Below are 18,918 nucleotides of genomic sequence, written 5' to 3'. Positions count from 1 at the left end.
GTCATGGCCTGCCTGACCCAGATCAGGGTGACCACAATGCTGCAGCCACCCTACAGTCCCAACCCAGCCCTGTCAAGACACTTTTTGTTTCTTCAGCTGAAAAGGGACCTCAAAGGAAAGTATTTCAAGTCAGTGGACAACATGCGAGCTACTTCGGCAGTTTCCCTGAAGAGTATCCTAATTGAGATGTACAAGAAAGCTTATGACACATGGAAATCATGCTGGCAAAAATGTATTGATGCAGAATGGCCATACTTTGAAGAATTTTTAAGCTGAGGTACAAAAACCGATCAATAATTTAATTAAAGCATGATGAGTTACTTTCCAGACACCCCCTGTATCACATGTGATGTCAGGTCTGCCTGACCGACTGTACCATTATAGGAGGTAATAACAGAGTGCATACGTGGATGAGAAAAAAAAAATTCCCGGATTTCCCGGTTAAAAATACACTTTCTCCCACATGAAGATACACTTTTTCCTCAGAACTGTAGAACTCATCAATCCTTTCAGTTGTTGTGGTTTTATACACCAGCGTATAATTTCCAGGAACTTCAGAAAACTAAACTCAGGGGAAAAAAAAACACGTTTTGGAAAGATGTCTGATGTGCAGCAACCTGCACACAGCATATTTTCGTGTAACGAAAGTATAAATTCCAATTCCACCAAACACCGCACGTTACTTTCCGAAGGACTGAAATAAAAATTGCGATGCGCTTTTGTAGCCGGCCGAGGACAGCGGATATTCAGAGCATAGGACACATGATGTAGTCAGCCAAAAGCAACATCACTGTTAAGTATCGCTAACACACAAATAGGAAAAGGTAATGGTTTAAATTAATATACATAGCGTTGCTACAAGAAAAGAAAAGCTTTTACATATAGTATTGGTCTCTAAGACTAATAAGCTGCAAGAGAATTACACTTTAAGATATATCACACAAAGTGCCAGTAAAATTTTTAACGACGACATAAATGTCCGATTTTCCGGGCTCGAAAATATTGTAAATGGTCGTCCTCAAAGATTTGATTTTTGAATGATAGTCAAACGCTCTGTGATTTAAGAAATTCATCGGACATTCGCCCACAGAGTTCTTCTTGCGTAAAAGGAAATTTACTTTGAAAGTAACACTTTTCAAAGAACTATTCAGAATATTTTCCCGCGACCTGTTAGAAATAGGTTCGTTTCAGCAGTTGCCAGAGAGCGCCAGATAACAAGCGTCGCCGCGCTTGCGCAGCTACGATGACGCAGGAAGCCCATACGTTCGTACATGTAAAACATTAAAAGATCTTACATTATGTCATAAAGGAAACAAGATATTGGAGGATACTCCAAGAGCGTGGGAATTTTGTGAACCATACTGAAATGCATCATTCGGCTTAAAGTGCACATTCGTATGTCCAGATTCTGATGTAAATTTTCTTGGAGTAACAGTACTGTATTATCTAATGTTTGGTTCTTTATTAAGGCATAATGCCATATGTGCTAGAAGATGAAAATGTGAACTTGAAATGCAGCTAACATTTGAAACTAGCCAATAGTGTGGAATTAAACACTTCATTTCAAATAAATTGACTGTCTCAGCAGAAAAGATTAACAAAAGTCAAATTTCTTTAACAAACCAACAAAAATAACTTCATTGTTCTGCAAAGCGATCAATGCTTGACTGTCAGAAAGGTGGAAACAAAATACAATCCGAAACTAACAACATATTTTAGCCTTCCGTAATTATGTGAATGTATTTTAATTCACTTGATAGCTCGCAGCCAAGACAACCATTTTGTTTTCATTTGACGTGAGAGCAATAAACGAAGAGGAAACAGCAAAATCACTTAACGTAAACACGGGTTATGTGGAGGCTACCACCTCCCCACTACAACTCAGACTGCTTTGTGCATCAGGTCCGGATCTACGATATTTCCAAACCGGGGCAATACTAGATAGTGGCGCTACCCCTCCCTCGAGCGTTTGAGATTGGAAGCCAAAAATTTAAAAAAATCAACTTTTATAAAATATCTTCATTTTGTAGCGCACATCTTTCTGAAGAGTCTGATACATAAAACATCTATGTTCAAGGGAACGTAAAACATGTTATTTGGTCTTAAGTGTGCCGAAGTGCAGTGCCACGCTTCTTCACACAGCAGTCTTCTATCGCACGTCTCTGTATTTCGATCTGTGGAACTCAAACATGTAATATTTTGTAATGGGTGCCATCAAACTATATTCAGGACAGTCGAAATTGAAATGTCCTGTGGTGCCTCTCCTGCTCCCAGTCAGCCGATTTGACATCCTGCCCCTCTTTTAAAAAATCTCGCAATTAATACTGGATGGGATTATTTGTAACTGGCAGAACAAGAACTCTTCAGAAAATTTGCAGTCTTTACTGCCTATTAGCTAATAACTTGCTGTTTTGTGTGACATAAAATTAAATATAGGATACATAAAATTAGTAAAGACAAGTGACAAGCAAGACGGTACACATTTCTTCAATCCTTACGTCCCAGCTTTTTTTCTCTCTAACCTTGCTGCAGTTTTACATGGTGTCCTTTCCTTTCTGTGAAAGGATCTATTATCTCATCATCAGACTTCATTAAACGTTTTGCCACTTGAAAAAACGAAATGTTGTTGTCTAATACTAAAAAAGCTGCTAATACAAATTGTACCCAAGAATGGCGTGGTTTCTCGATCTGATTACGTGTATTTTGTCACTGCTAGATAAAACAAAATAGGCCTGCCTAATACTGCAGCAATTGTTACACACACCAAATAAACTAGACTGCCTTGGCAAGAATGGTTATGTTTATAACACGACAGAATATAATTCACAAAGTACCAATATCAAATGCCTATTAGGCCTACCACAAGCAAAAAGTTTTATGTTAGGAAATAGTTTCACATTTCATTCATACTCTCTAGCTTATGAAGCATTAGATCGAAAAGTAGTGGTACGAAATTTTTATACAAATTTGGAATCGTCATATTCTTCCGTAATTTGTGTGAGTCCCGTTTCTTCTCCTTCCTCGTTCTAACAAACAATCTTGTCATCATTAATTCAGTAACTACTCCTGCCAGTGTCAAAACTTATTCCCTGGTTAACTTCACTAACCCAGCCACTATCACCAGTTTAGTTATCCCGCATTTATTCTCCTGTTAGGCATTATTACGTGTTCGTACAACGCATTTTCCGTACTACCCCCAGAATAAAACTTTAGCGGCTGGTAGCTGGGGACTGTATAACTGGCCCTTAGTAGTGTAGCGGTCTGGACAAAAATTTTCTGTCAAAATTTCATTTTCCTGGATACACGGAGGAGACAATACGCAATATTTGTTGCCTGTTATTCCTTTTAGTCATTTGTTTCCACTCTGTTAGTCTGAATCTATGGAATTCGCTAGTAGTTATAACAACACTGATCATTTGCAAACCCAATCAACCACATAAACAGCAATTGGCATTCACCCATTCGGCTTTATTCCGCTCAGCTCGTACAGACCCATCGCCTTTGGTCTGCAGGAAAGTTTATTTCTAGATGCAACGGGGATTCCCCTAGCAGAGACATCACGTACACTATGCACGCATTCAAAAATCAGCTTACAATTATTTCAGAAACCATCTTAGAATTTGTTCAAAAATGTTCAAAAACTAACAGGGATGCGTTCAAAATCATATGAGTAATCGATATACCAACGTGCGCTGGATGCTAGGCACTTTGTGAAACAAGGTCCATTTCCTCAACAATATAAATTTAGCCCCCCCTCCTCTGAAACTTCCGCCCAGGTCAGATACCTATGCCCCCGCCCCCTAGTTCCCGGCCTGTTCCGCATACGTGAATCTGGCAGCTTAGGCGCACCAGTAAAATTTTTCCGGATAGCATCTGGCTGATTGCTGCTATTGCTTATACTGCTAAATGCCACACTTCTGTAGCCAGAAGCGGGAGAAGGCACTTCTCAAACACAGCTCAAGTGCACATGCGCATAAGCTCGCTCGCAACCACTCAAACGAATCTAATGTAAACAGTTGTGACATCACGTTCATCGGAGGCTATTTGTTGTTATGAAACATTGCATAGTCTTCCTAAAGCCTTTTGACACATTTTGCTGTTAGCAAACGCTTGTGTGAGCACTGTGTTTTGTTGTTGTAAATGGTGCATTGCCTTTAGTACTTAAGCTTTATTTTCGTGTTTTTTTTCTCTCGTTTGCTTTTAATTGGTGCAGTATTATTTTGCAGTAGCGAGATACATTAATATCCTTTGTTAGAGTATTGGTTCTTACCAGTCAAAGTTAGAAAAATTTAACTGAAAACTAAAACAATAAAAAATTCCCGGAATTCTAAAAAATTCCTGGGTTTTTCCCGGTTTTCTCCCGGATGAAAAAATTCCCGGGTCTTTCCCGGATTTCCTAGTTGCCCCGGGTAATATACACCCCGAATAACTGTAAATTTAAGGCATGCCGTTAACCTGCACATGAGACTAGTCCTTAGTGATGGACTGCACAGTTCCCTGCAGTAGTTATCCACTTTTTACATTTTATCATTGCTTGTCATCTGACCCACAATGGGTTACTGTAATCACCTCCACAGAAAAATAATCCACTTTTGGATTTTATTGAAGGTTTCTAGAAACTCCCCGAGTACTGGGACATGGAAGTTGTTTCATGATCCCGTTTGTGTGTGAAAATTCCAACTGCATACAATGTTTTCATTCAAAAACTGATATTTTCTTGGACCCTGGTGCTACTCATGATGATGAAGTGACAATAATAAGATTCTCGGTTCTTAATGCAGAAGAGCCTCGAGTTTCTGCATTCAAGAAGGCTATCTTATTTTTCAGTACACACAGCATAAAGAAGATGACCCCAAATTTTATTTCTTTTCTGTGTTTAATGTTTCGATTGTCTCTGATATCGCTACCTGTCAGCTTCTGCTTGATCTTTCTTCTTTTGCAGATAGTAAGCATACAAAACTTTCAATGGCAAAGATTTCTGTGATATCGGAACACATGAGCAATGTGCAGACATTGGCACTCATTCGAAATTATCAACCAAAAGCTGCAACCTACCTACCAACTAAAAGCAACAATTGTGAATTACGGGTATTTCATCTATTGACAGTTTAACACAACCTATTCAAAAATTAAAAGGGGGGGGGGGGGGGGGGTATGAGCCATGAGGTAAGGGATTGGGAGGGAGCAGGAGTTGTGTAAGAATGGACAAGTATATTGTGTAGGCTTGGAGAATGGCGGAATACCACTGTGGAGGTGTGGGAAGGATAATGAGCAGGACATTTCTCATTTCAGGGCACTACGAGAAGTAACTGAAACCCTGGCGGAGAATGTAATTCAGTTGCTCCAGTCCTGGATGGTACTGAGTTACAAGGGGAATGCTTTTCTGTGGCCAGACAGTGGGACTTTGGGAGGTGAGGGGGACTGGAAAGATAAGGCATGGGAGATTTGTTTTGCATGACAGATTTGTTTTGTACAAGGTTGGGATGATAATTATGCCTGTAACAGACATAGATGCAATTCCTGTCCCATATATCTTCCCACCACCACATACTCTAGTCCAGTCACTAACATCACCTATCCCACCCAAGGAAGGGCTACTTGTGAAACTAGTCATGTGATCTACAAGCTAAGCTGCAACCACTGTGCTGCATTCTATGTAGGCATGACAACCAACAAGCTGTCGGTCCACATGCGACTAACTGTGGCCAAAAAACAAGTGGACCACCCTGTTGCTGAACACGCTGCCAAACATGATATCCCTCATCTTAATGACTACTTCACAGCCTGTGCCATATGGATCCTTCCCACCAACACCAGCTTTTCTGAACTGCATAGGTGGGAACTTTCCCTGCAATACATCCTACATGCCCGTAACCCTCCTGGCCTCAACCTTGGTTAGTTACTGTCCTCACCCATCCAGCTACCTCCCTATTCCCATTCCAGCAACACACAGCCGTCGTTTCACCACGACACCCAGTCTTTTAATTTATTTTTATTTCTCTCCTCTCCGCTACTTACCCCCTCCCCCCTCCGCACCTTCTCTCCTGTCTTCCGTCTAAACTGCAACACTTCACTGTCTGCCACTCCCACCATACTATCCCTCCCCCTCCCTGCCCCAGCCACCTCCTTATCCCCACCCAGTCGCCACTCCCATCATGCACTGGTGCTGCTGCTCGCAGTGTAGTTTCAGCTCTCTGAGACTGTAGACGTGTGTGCAAGTTGCATTTGTGTGAGTGTGTGCATACGTGTGTATGCGTGTCTACAGCTGACCAAGGCCTTAATGGCCGAAAGCTATGAGTGTGTGAATCTTTTTACTGTGCCTATCGCAACTCAGCATCTCTGCTATATGGTGAGTAGCAACTTTCCTTCTCTGGTATTGCTACATTCCATCCTGGATTTCCCATTGTTTGATTTACTTTGCTGTCTGTCAGACACACATGATCACAGTCTCTCTGGCTGCTGAGGCCACCTCAGCAGTCACTGGCTGCGGTCATGTGTGTGTGAGTTGCATTTGTGCTTGTGTGCTTGTGTGTGTGTGTGTGTGTGTGTGTGTGTGTGTGTGTGTGTGTGTGTTTTTTTTTAGTCTATTTCTGCTGAAGGACTTTTTGGCCAAAAGCTTATTTGCTGTCAATTTTTTTGTTGTACCTATCTGCGACTCAGCACCTCTGCTATATGGTGAGTAGCAACTTTCCTTTTCATAATACTGTCATTATTCCGATCTGAATTTTCCACTGTTTGATTACTGAATGAAAATACGCGAAATATGTCAACTTACTGAGTTCCCTCTCCCCCGGATTTGCAGTAATTCTAAAGTCCCATAAGAATTTTGAAATTTCCACCCTATTTATTATTTCCTCTCCATGTGTTACACTCATCATTGGTGTAGTATCTGCATCTGTGCAGAGCTTAATATGTTGTCTTTTTACAATTTAGGATGAGACCATCTACATCTATACTCTGCCAACCACCGTGAGGTGCAAGGCAAAGAGTGTGTCCAATTGTATCAGTTGTTAGGGTTTCTTCCTGTTCCTTTCACTTTTGGAGTGCAGGAAGAATCATTGTTTGAATGCCTCCATGTGTACAGAAGTTATTCTAATCTTATAGTCATAATGCCTCCATGAGCGATACGTATGTGATTGTAGTATATTCCTAGAGTAATCATTTAAAACTTGTTCTTGAAATTTGTTAATGTACTTCCTCAGAATAGGTTATCCTCAAGAGTCTATCAGTTCAGTTCCTTCACTATCTCTGTGACACTCTCCCACGGATTAAACAAACCTGTTTCATGCTACCCTTCTCTATATATGTTCAATATCCACTGTTAGTCCTACCTGGTACAGGTCCCACACATTCTAGAACTGGTCACATGAGTTATTTTTAAGCAATCTCCTTTGTAGACTGGTTGCACTTCCTCCGCATTCTACCAAGAAACTGAATCTGCCATCTGCTTTACCCATGACTGAACCTATGTGATCATTCGATTTCATATCCCTACAAGGTGTTACACCCAAGTATTTGTATGAGTTGGACAATTGCAACAGTAACTCACTGATATTATTGTCACAGGACACTACATTTTTTTGTTTTGTGAAGTGCAAATTTTTCATTTCTGAACATTTAGAGCAAGTTGCCAATTTCTGCATCAAGCTGAAATCTTATTAGGATCTGATTGAATATTTATACAGCTTCTCTCAGATAGTATTTCATTATCATCTGCAAAGAGCCTGCTTCTACTACTGCCTACAAGGTCATTAACATACAACATGAAAAGCAAGTGTCATCTGACGATGCCTCTCCATCCAAGATAACACGATGTGTCCTCCCTACCAAAAAAATCCTCAATCCAGTCAAAAATTTCACTTGATACCCCCTGTGATCGTACTTTTGACAGTAAGTGTAGATGCAGTACTGAATCAAGCGCTTTTCGGAAATCAAGAAACTTGCCTTGATCCAAAGCTTTCACTATGTATGTGAGATAAGTGCAAGCTGGGTTTCGCATTATCGACGTTTTCTAAATCCGTGCTGGTTGGCATTGAGGAGGTCATTCCTTTAAGGTACCTAATTATATTTGAGCTCAGAATACATTCTAAATATTCTACAACAAATCGATGTCAAGGATAATGGACAGTAGTTTTGTGGATAATTTCTACTACACTTCTTGAAGATGGGTGTGACCTGTACCTTTTTCCAAGAACTGGGCACGGTTTTCTGTTCAAGGGATCTATGATACATTGTAGTTAGAAGAGGAACTAACTCAGCCATAAATTCAGTATAGAATCCAATAGGGATACCATTGGGCCCTGGAACTTTGTTCTATTTGAACAGTTTCAGTTGTTTCTCAACACCACTGACACTAATACTTACTTCATGCATCTTTTCAGTGGTACGAGAATTAAACTAGGGAAATTCTCCTGGGTGTTCCTTGTAAAGGAACATTTGAAAACAAAGTTAAGCATTTCAGCTTTTGCTTTGCTATCCTCAATTTCAGTTCCTGTCTCATTCGCTAGGGAATGGACACTAACTTTGATGCCACTAACAGCTTTTACATATGACCAAAATTTCTTTGGATTTTGTGAATTGTCATTTGAAAATATTATGCTACAATAGTCACTGATGACATCACACAATGATCTCTTGACAGCCAAATGTGTTCCATTTAGCATCTCTCTATTTATAGCCCTATGCTTTGTTTTACACCTAATATTTAGTAATCTCTGTTTCTTTAGAAGTTTGTTTACAGTGGCTGTATACCACGGAGTTTCCTTCCCATTATGATCTTTTCTACAGGGCACATATCTATCCAGTGAATGGTCAACTATTCTTTTAAATTTGAGCTAGAGCTCCTCTACATGCTCCTGCCCAGTGCTGAAAGTTTCATGTTCCTCGTTGATAGACACTACTGATTTTGTTTTTTATCTAGTTTACAGAACATATAGATCTTTCTGGCTGTTTTAGTTGTCCTTTGTACTTTGGTAATCTTTGTTGCCACAAGTGTGTCATAGTTACTGATACCAGTTTTGATGTGGGCACCCTAAGAGAGGTCAAATCTATTTGTTGCCATTACGTCCAATTGCCATTACACCATGAGTGTGATTAACAACTGTACGTTCTAGGCAGTTTTCGGAGATGGCATTTAATGAAGTTTCACAGGATGTCTTATGCCTGCCACTAAAAAACTAGAAAGCCAGTCAATGATACTTTAAGATCTTTGTTTACCATTCTTTCTGTGTTTGTATGTATGCTGGGATTGATTACAATACTAGTTTTATCTGCAAAAAGAACAAATTCAGCTTGTTGTATACTAGATGGAAGATCGTTTACAGATATAAGGAACAGTAGTGGATCTAAGATTGAATCTTGGGGAACCCCATATGTGATTTCTCCCGTCAGAATTATGTCCCTGGACTATACTGCTTGAATTCCTAAGTACAACTTTCTGCCTTCTTTTGGTTACGTAAGACATAATCAATTGATTAGCTATACATTCTATCCCATACAACATCAATTTATCCAAGAGAATACTGGGATTCACACAATCAAATGCCTTAGAGAGGTCACACAATATACCAGCCACCATTAGTTTATTATTTAATGTTTGTAATATCTTTTGAGTGAACAATGGCATTCTCATTAGAACAACCCTTCTGAAACCCAAACCGTGATTCGCTAAGGATACTATTGCTGCTATGATGAGATACTATTCTAGAACACACAACATTCTCAAAAATTTTGGAAAATGATGTCAGCAGTGAAACAGGTCAATAGTTATTGACATCTCCTTTCTTAAAGAGTGATTTATGTGCTTGCATTGCAAACCCAAACATAGTTTTCAGGTGGGTTAGGACATGGAATTTCCAATGAAAATGGTTTTTTAAGAAAAATCTTCAACTTTGTCCTCAATTTGCAAGCTACTGAAAAGCAGTAGGAGAAGGAAATTTTATATTCTAAGATCTTGTATTGATAAGTTACTACATGCAATGTTTCAGCATTATCCCATAATTACTTCCAGATACATAAAAAGATAAACATAACATTTTTTTCCAAAATTCTATTTTTTCCAGCAGACTTTGCTTCAAATTATCCACATGAAAATAGCCCAATAATCACTTTTTTATTATTTTGGTAAAGAAAGAGCAAAAAAAGTTGTATACGCTGGCCTTGTTTTTTCTTCTTTAAAAAAATATTGCCCGATATAAATGTCTCAAAGTTGCCAAAAACTCACTGGTGCAATGTTGACAGTTGCACAATGGTGTCAAACAAATAACTAAACATATATCCCTGATTTTCAAAAACCATTTTTAATGGATCATATCAGATATATCTCTGAAGTATTGAATTCGCGATTGCAAAACTTTACTAGTGGTGCCAGAGATATTACTGAGGGCAAATACATTGAAATAATGGCATGTACACCTCACCGCATGTGTAGACTTGTCCCTCACATCTAATGACTTAGAATAGTGAAAAAAATATGAGGAACACATAACAGCAAAAGATGGCCTATTCTATTACACTATTACAGTCTATGAGTTTGCCACAAGTGATATCGAAATTAAGTGTAGCACTAATTTACTGCACACTTATTTACTTTGAAGCATTTATGACAATTACTAGAAAAAGCATCCCAGTAAAATTTTACAAAAATTCAGTTAAGTTCATTATAACATATCAAGTTACATAATGAAAAATAAATTGATCCAGATATATTTTTCCTTATGCTTCGTTTACCTTTATTTCTCCCCTGTACATGAATTCAACAACCAGTTTGATATCCACAAATTTCATTCCATTGATAATGATAACCGGATGTTGCTGATGTTGATGTTGGTTGAATAGTTCCTGGACATGTAAAAGAAATAACTTTTGACACTCTTGCAGCAATCAAAATTTAATAAAATCAAAATAGGTAACAAAGACAGACATGCATACACACCCACAGGGGGGGGAGAGAGAGAGGGGAGGAGGGGGGAGGGAGGGAAGGAAGGAAGGAGGGAGGGAGGGAGATTTTTAATCTGCCAAGAGTTTCAAACACATGCACACTTCCATGCAGAGTGAAAGATTCAATTCTGGAAACAGCCCCCTAGGCTGTTGTTAAGTCATTTCAATATCTTTTTGGGAGGAATGCTAGTTCCTCTGCTAGGTAGGCAGTATAACTTCTATGAAGTTTGGAAATTAAAAATAGAGAGATACTGGCAGAAGTACAGCTTGACACTGGGTCACCTGGGTGCTCAGCAGCTAAAGAGTCCAGAGTTGAGTCCTGGTCTAACACACAGTTTTAATCAGCTAGAAAGCTTTACAACTACCCACAAAATACTCCAAAGTGAAATATGCATTCTGGCTACAACAAATAGCTGCTTTAGTCCCATGCATGAAATAACAGTTCATTATTTTGCTCTGAGAAACCTCTGACTGATGCTAGCTGGTCACTTTTGTCTGAGAACACCATGGGCAAGAAAGTAGGCTGGTTTTGAATCACCTTAGGACACTGTGGAACTTTGTAAGAGCTACAGAAATGCCTATTACCTATAGTGAATGAAAATGAATACTCATGAACACAGCAAAGCTGGAAAGGTCACAGTCACTCAAATTACTGGGAGTTTAAGCACATATAAAATTCACCAATGAACCAAGTAATGTTGAAACAGAAACATCAGTCACACTGAACACCCTGAGAGAAGAGAGCTGGGTATGTATCACATTCCAGGCAAACGTTCCATATCTTATATGTGGCAGACATCAGAAAAGTCGAAGACAGATACAAGGAACATCAGCAACACGCCCAACTACAACAACCATGCAAATCAGTTGTCACCAAGCACTGCTTCAAATATAATCATGAAATAAAACACAATGAGAGCAGTATTGTGGTGTAAACACCAAGTTTCCGGGACTGTATAATTGAGGAGCTTGTCAAAATAAAAATGTCGAAAACCTGATAAACAAGGATGGAGATTTCAATTTAAATGAGTCTTGGAGTCAGGCACTCAATTTATTAAGATCTCATTGGTGATCACGCCCACCAGGTCTGGAAAACACTGAGAGAATTTGCATTTCGCAGAATATCAGTGTCAGCTCCGAGAAACAAAAGGGCATCAAAGAGTGCAGCTAATGTCGGGAATCGGAATCGAACCGCCTATAAGGAGGACTTATGAAAGTACACCACCCGGCTAGAATTGAGGCAGTGAGTACATATCACAGCAATACATCCAACACCTGAAGGAGAATGCTGGATCAGCCGTCGAAATATTGTACCTTAATGGAAATAATAATTTCACGGAACAACTGGAAGTATGTCATGCACCAACCCTGCGAAGAAAATATGAGAGATCAAATAGCGTGGAATGACTAATGTCATTACAGGAGTATATAATGGGGTTCAACAAAGACTTTAAAGAAGTGTACATGAGGATTCAAGACTGGGTAACTAAGCCGTAGCTAGTCCCGAAATAAGTTACACGAGGAGGACAGTTGTTCTGGTTTCAGACAATATCACTCTCTAAGGGCCCATGTCTAGGGTTATACTCAAAAGAAACCAAAGACTTCAACAATGGACAAAGATGAAAATGCTGCTAAGGCACACCAGTCAATCTCACTGACAGCACAAACATCACTATCGGTATCAATACAATGTAGAAGATGAAAAGATTGTCACTCTGAAGTGTGACAACTTGAATGGCAGTATGGCTGCAATGTGGAATGTAACAGAATACCATCAAATTATATCAGGAGAATTACAAGCAATCAAAATTATTACAAAGAACAACAACAATGCTGAGAAATTATGGCAAAAGCTGCTTTTTTATTTTGATACCAAACATTTTGCTTCACGTTAAATCCATACCTTTGAGAACTGCTATACAGCATTAAGTCGAGACTGAAGGAATTCAGTTTCTAACTCAAGGCAATAACATTTTTCTCTTTGGATTTTATACAATAACTGTCAAATGCTATAAGGTCAGATGATTTCAACACTGTCATTTTCAAGTGATACTCTTACTGCCATAATTTTACACTATCACCCAGTACGATGCTTACAAACGTGTGTCCGTCATTTTAACACGTTAATGCTATCGTAGTAGACATGAGCAAAAACATTTGCTGATGAGTAAGAAATGCTGTTCTTGCCCCTTTCCTTTGTGACTGCACTGACATTAAAATGGCATATGCACATCTGTATACGCCCACACAGCATTACAACAGAAAATTACAATTATAGAAGAAGCAATTGAAAACAGCACAGAGCCAAAATTAGGTGCTAAAGTAATATACACTACTGGCCATTAAAATTGCTACACCACGAAGATGATGTGCTACAGAGGAAGAAGATGCTGTAATATGCAAATGATTAGCTTTTCAGAGCATTCATACAAGGTTGGCGCTGTTGGCGACACCTACAACTTGCTGACATGAGGAACGTTTCCAACTGATTTCTCATACACAAACAGCAGTTGACCGGGGTTGCCTGGTGAAACATTGTTGTGATGCCTCGTGTAAGGAGGTGAAATGTGTACCACCATGTTTCCGACTTTCATAAAGGTCGGATTGTAGCCTATCGCAATTGCAGTTTATCATATCGCGACATTGTTGCTCGCACTGGTCAATATCCAATGACTGATAGCAGAATATTGAATCTGTGGGTTCAGGAGGGTAATACAGAATGCCGTGCTGGATCCCAACTGCCTCTTATCACTAGCAGTCAAGATGACAGGCATTTTATCCGCATGGCTGTAACGGATCGTGCAGCCATGTCTCGATCCCTGAGTCAACAGACGGAAACGTTTGCAAGACAACAACCATTTGCACGAACAGTTCGACTACGTTTGCAGCAGCATGGACTATCAGCTCGGAGACCATGGCTGCAGTTACTCTTGACGCTGCATCACAGACAGGAGCGCCTGCGATGGCGTACTCAATGATGAACCTGGGTGCACAAATGACAAAACGTCATTTTTTCGGATGGATCCAGATTCTGTTTACAGTATCATGATGGTCGCATCCGTGTTTGGCGACATTGCGGTGAACGCACATCGGAAGCGTGTATTCGTCATCGCCATACTGGCGCATCACCCGGTGTGATGGTATCGGGTGCCACTGGTCACCTCTTGTTCACACTGACGGCACTTTGAACAGTGGACATTACATTTCAGATGTGTTATGACCCGTGGCTCTGCCCTTCATTCAATCCCTGGAAACCCTAAATTTCAGCAGGATAATGCACGACCGCATGTTGCAGTTCCTGTACGGGCCTTTCTGGATACAGTAAATGTTCGACTGCTGCTCTGGCCAGCACATTCTCCAGATCTCTCACCACCTGAAAACATCTGGTCAATGGTGGCCGAGCAACTGGCTCATCACAATACACCAGTCACTACTCTTGACCAACTGTGGTATCGTGTTGAAGCTGCATGTGCAGCTGTACCTGTACATGCCATCCAAGCTCTGTTTGGCTCAATGCCCAGGCGTATCAAGGCCGTTATTACGGCCAGAGGTGGTTGTTCTGGGTACTGATTTCTCAGGATCTATGCACCCAAATTGCATGAAAAGGTAATCACATGTCAGTTCTAGTATAATATATTTGCCCAATGAATACCCGTTTATCATCTGCATTTCTTCTTGGTGTAGCAATTTTAATAGCCAGTAGTGTAAATGGCAGTTACTATGTTAACAGCCTAGATGAAAGATGGAACTGTCTATTAATAAAAATATGGCTGTGGCATCAAATACAAAACAGACAATTAAGGTTGCAACATCTCTGTGATGAGTGAGGCCGGTAGATTATCCATTATGAAATTTATGAATTGGCTGTTAAACTGACAGTGCAGATAAAACACTAAGAAGTGAATTATAACTTGACGCATACAACCATGCATGAACCCGCAGAGAAACAAATTATTAATCACCAAAAGAAATAATATTTGTGCTAATTTAATGATTGATACCTCACAGATCACAAAGGCAAAATGTTCCTTTAACAAAAATTACAAGATTCTGTTTCAGATCTGCTACAAGTTTTCACAAAGCAGTCACAAGATAAACAGCATCAAGTACAAATCTAACACACATGTGACCTCCTTTCAAATAAAAATTGCAATCTTTGCATGAAATGTATGATAATGGCTGGCTGATGAACCTCTGAATACTTAAAAGAATTATTTTAACACACAACTGGCACACCTAAAAATTTTATACATATACATCAAAATCAGGGAAGTGCACAAAATGCAGAACGTGAAAAATATACTTTTCCAAAGCCCTATACATCAGTAACACAGCAACAAATATAAGATAAACAGCTGAAACTTTACATTTGAACACAAAATAAGCTATGCTTCAAAATTTTAAGAAACAATTTAAATTCTGTATAAAAATTTCTGCAGACATAACTTGTGTGGAGATTTCATTGTAACATTTTCAGCTGAATGACTACGTCATTTATGAAAAATAGAACATTTCTATAATATCTTAGTTTTTGATCATTCAGTATCTTTACCAGTTAATTTCAGTAGTTTCATTCATGCTAAGTATTGAAACAGTTTGGATCAATTGTTGTCACTTCCACTTACGTCATCAACATCACTATCCAGTGGTTCATTTAGAGTATCAGTAATATCTATCTCGTTCATTTTTATTAACTACAGTAGCACAAATGCGAAGTATTGAAAATGATGGCAAGGAAAAACAACTTTCACTAATGGTACACATTCGTTCTTCGGACTCGATCACCCTTACAGAAGCAAAACTAGCAAAGACATGCCTGCAATGATGATGATGTAGGTTGGTAGACAACTGAATGCTAAGGAGGTACAGGAATACACAGTTCAGTGGTGTCATGCATACTGCGGCATTCGAAAAAAGAAATTCCCCTCATGGGCGTAGTACCAAGGTGTACCAGTTACAGATTTAATTTCAAGACCTTAAATACACAGTGTGTGTCTGGAAATGCTTAATGGTCCTTTACATTTTGAAACTGTGTTCTATACACAGAGCAAATTAAACTTCCATTAATATTCACAGCAAGTGCTGGTAAGCTGTTGGTGCATCAATCCCATGATGAACAAACCAAACATGCCTACTGTAATCATCAAGACACAATACATGAAGAGGGTCGACAGAAGCGTCCGATCCCACGCGTCGGCTTTGACCCATGACGTAAGTGTGTTATCGTGTGTGACGTCATGACGGCGCGGAGTTTGGTTTGAGTTTGGCTGTCTCCAGTTCTGTTTTATCTTATTTTATTTACTTTTCTGAGCTGTTCGTTCTACCTCATGAGATTTTTTTTTTAAATTTAAAAACACTTATTACTTATTTTAATTATCTGTTTCCTCGAATTTCTGTTTTAGTTAATTATATTTATCTTTCTGATCTGTTCGTTCTATCCCGTGAGATTTTTTTTTTAAAGACAAAAAACACTGATCAGCTACTGAAGCATCTTTATCTTCTATGGGTTGCAGGGGTTACGACCGCTGGGGAGGTGGGTGGGTATTCATGCATGGCTGTCTTCACTTACACGTTGTAGCTACGCAAGGCGTCTAAATTTGTTTATATTTAGTTTGCCCCCCACCCAAAACACCCCATTTCCCGCGCTTGTCCCGTTAGTGTCATTAGGCTTCTTGTGGAAAGTGTTTGTGTTTGTTTTTGTTTCCGCCATATTTGTGACGTCATGGGTCAAAGCAGACGGGTGGGATCGGACGCTTCCGTATTTCCCATGAAGAGACACATACATAACATCAAAACATTAAATGCAGCATACTGACCTGGAAATACGGACTGCATGCAGAAAGTATCATTTTATGTGCCTTGAGAAACTGGCCTTGACAAGAAAGAGTGACATCAACAAGATTCTCACAACTCAAATGCTCCATGAACACCTACAAAAAATTTTCACATCAGTAAAATGTAACAAGTACAGAGACTTATTTCTGTCTGACAAATGGAGGGCAATAACTTCTCAAAAACTGTTGAATATTTTTTTAGCTGTCTTACTAAATATACATCACATGTAATTTAAATGTAAACTACAAACATTTTGTCCCATTTGTGATGCACTTTTATAGTTACTATCAAATTAGATAACTAATTACCTGGAGAATGTTGTTGGTATGATTGTTCCACTTCAGATTGAAAAGCTGACCTGATGCCATGACGACTGTTCTGATAAGTTCCAAATGGAGTATACGACTGGAGACTGGAGGCTATAGAGGAAAGAAAGATGATACATTCCACATTTTAATATAAGCACAACTTAACAGTCAGGTAATCATTTCACACATGCACCAAACTTTGTCAACATCGTCCCTTTCATTTTAAACTGAGGACTTCTGTCTCGTTCATACTCCCCAACGTAAGAAAGTATAAAGCTGACTAAAACAACTAATGCAATTCAATGGAACGATTTCTTGCTAAATCTGGTTTCGTCATCCCAACTCCGAAAATTACCACCTCACAAAGCCAATGATGAATGAATCAACAATTTCTATAACACTACCATAATTAAATTTCGAGTCTTCACCTTTTTTGCATACTATGATTTCATGTAAGTGCCCATCAATTTACGAAGATGTATTGTTTATGTCGTATTTAAAGTTTATGGTTCGCATCTTTAAGGCATTACAATGGATCACAGTTTATGTTCCAATGCTAAAATAATCGGCTTTATTATGATCAATTGTTCTGAACACATACAACGCAAACATTACAAAATACAAGGGACGTGAAAAATTTTACATCAGTAAAAGATTGGGCACAGCGCATTCCTAATCCCTAATGTCACTGCCCGAAACCCCAAGATCATTTATTCTGCAACGATTTGGAAATATTTTATTGTCAATGGTACTACACTTACGAAATAAAACATGCCGAATAAATAACCAATCTGAATCACTCACACAGATGTATCAAAACAAGTCTTAACCGATTCCTCTCGTTTTCTTAACATGTGTCTTTGAGCACTTCACATTTACTGATATGCGAAGAGAATGCACACTTCGCTCCATTTCTACTATAACGACATTCATAATTGATACACAATAGTGATACATGTGTACAATACACAATACTGTATTATCTCCTTTCGTAACCTAACATATTGAATCGCTATGAGGTTATCTTAATTTTCGACAACAAAGCATACAATACGCGTGGTCAAATTCGTAATTCTGGTTCACGTCCTCCAGTTAAGAAACGTTACTCAATTTATAAAAATAACACATTGTCCACGGGCGCGAAAACCGCAAGAGTATGAACACTACTCCGCCATATTAACAGCAAACAATAAAGCTTACTGTTGCACACAAATTATAACAATACGTCTGTACATATTCAATTAGATTTGCAGCATGATTAAAAGCCAGTCGCAAGTTATATCTACATTATACTCACGCAAACAAACGCAGTTAACTTGTCAAAATAGAATTCAATTGAGAACTTTCCGCTTTTACATGCAATATCACTCCGTATTTTGTTGGTGAGCACCACTGAGTAACAATCATTGCGTGTGCAACGACATCTGTGAACATTGTACGAACTTCAAGGACTTAAGTTTTCGGACAAATTAAAATTCTTACATGGGATCTCTGAACAAGAAATAAACTATTAGGATATAAGTGAGGCGGCAAGCCACTGTAATAACAGAGTTACACTTTCTTTATACAGAGCGTATTGTATGTGCATATGCGCAATTGAGGTATACTCTTTTTTGTGAAAGTTGGTATCGCTTCAGGACGTTTTGCAAATGAAATGCCATTTGATAAAACCGTTTCTGTGGTGTGCTCCACTGCCACTTAAAGTAGTTCGCGTTATGACTTTTTAAGCAGGGCTCTCGACAAGGTTAAATACTGATCTCAGATATGAACTTTCACAGCGTACTTTTATTTTTGAACTCGGTACGAAGCTTTGCTCGGAATGAACAAAAATGACGCA

General features: G+C 39.0%; 1 protein-coding gene across 3 annotated transcripts in view; it reads right to left on the bottom strand.

Annotated features, from left to right (window-relative positions):
• LOC126412526 (protein tramtrack, beta isoform-like) overlaps positions 1-18,540 on the bottom strand; it is a 143,566-nt gene extending 125,026 nt beyond the window's left edge. For 2 of the 3 annotated variants that reach the window (XR_007575303.1, XM_050082163.1), the window contains exons 1-4: positions 18,379-18,539; positions 17,082-17,192; positions 16,755-16,868; positions 10,729-10,839 (exon numbers count right to left, since the gene is read on the bottom strand). Coding sequence is in view for 2 of the 3 variants with exons in the window: in XM_050082163.1 (XP_049938120.1) it covers positions 10,729-10,839; positions 16,755-16,868; positions 17,082-17,141 (285 nt within the window). In the remaining variant the exon portion in view is untranslated. Of the gene's footprint in view, positions 1-10,728; positions 10,840-16,754; positions 16,869-17,081; positions 17,193-18,378 lie in introns of all 3 variants that reach the window. The other variant, XM_050082165.1, reaches the window with a different exon arrangement.
• Positions 18,541-18,918: the final 378 nt, after the last annotated feature.

The sequence above is a fragment of the Schistocerca serialis genome, chromosome 7, assembly GCF_023864345.2.
Source record: "Schistocerca serialis cubense isolate TAMUIC-IGC-003099 chromosome 7, iqSchSeri2.2, whole genome shotgun sequence".
Taxonomy (NCBI): Eukaryota; Metazoa; Arthropoda; class Insecta; order Orthoptera; family Acrididae; genus Schistocerca; species Schistocerca serialis.
Note: the sequence above shows the minus strand (reverse complement) of the source record. Positions and strands in the feature narration are given on the sequence as shown.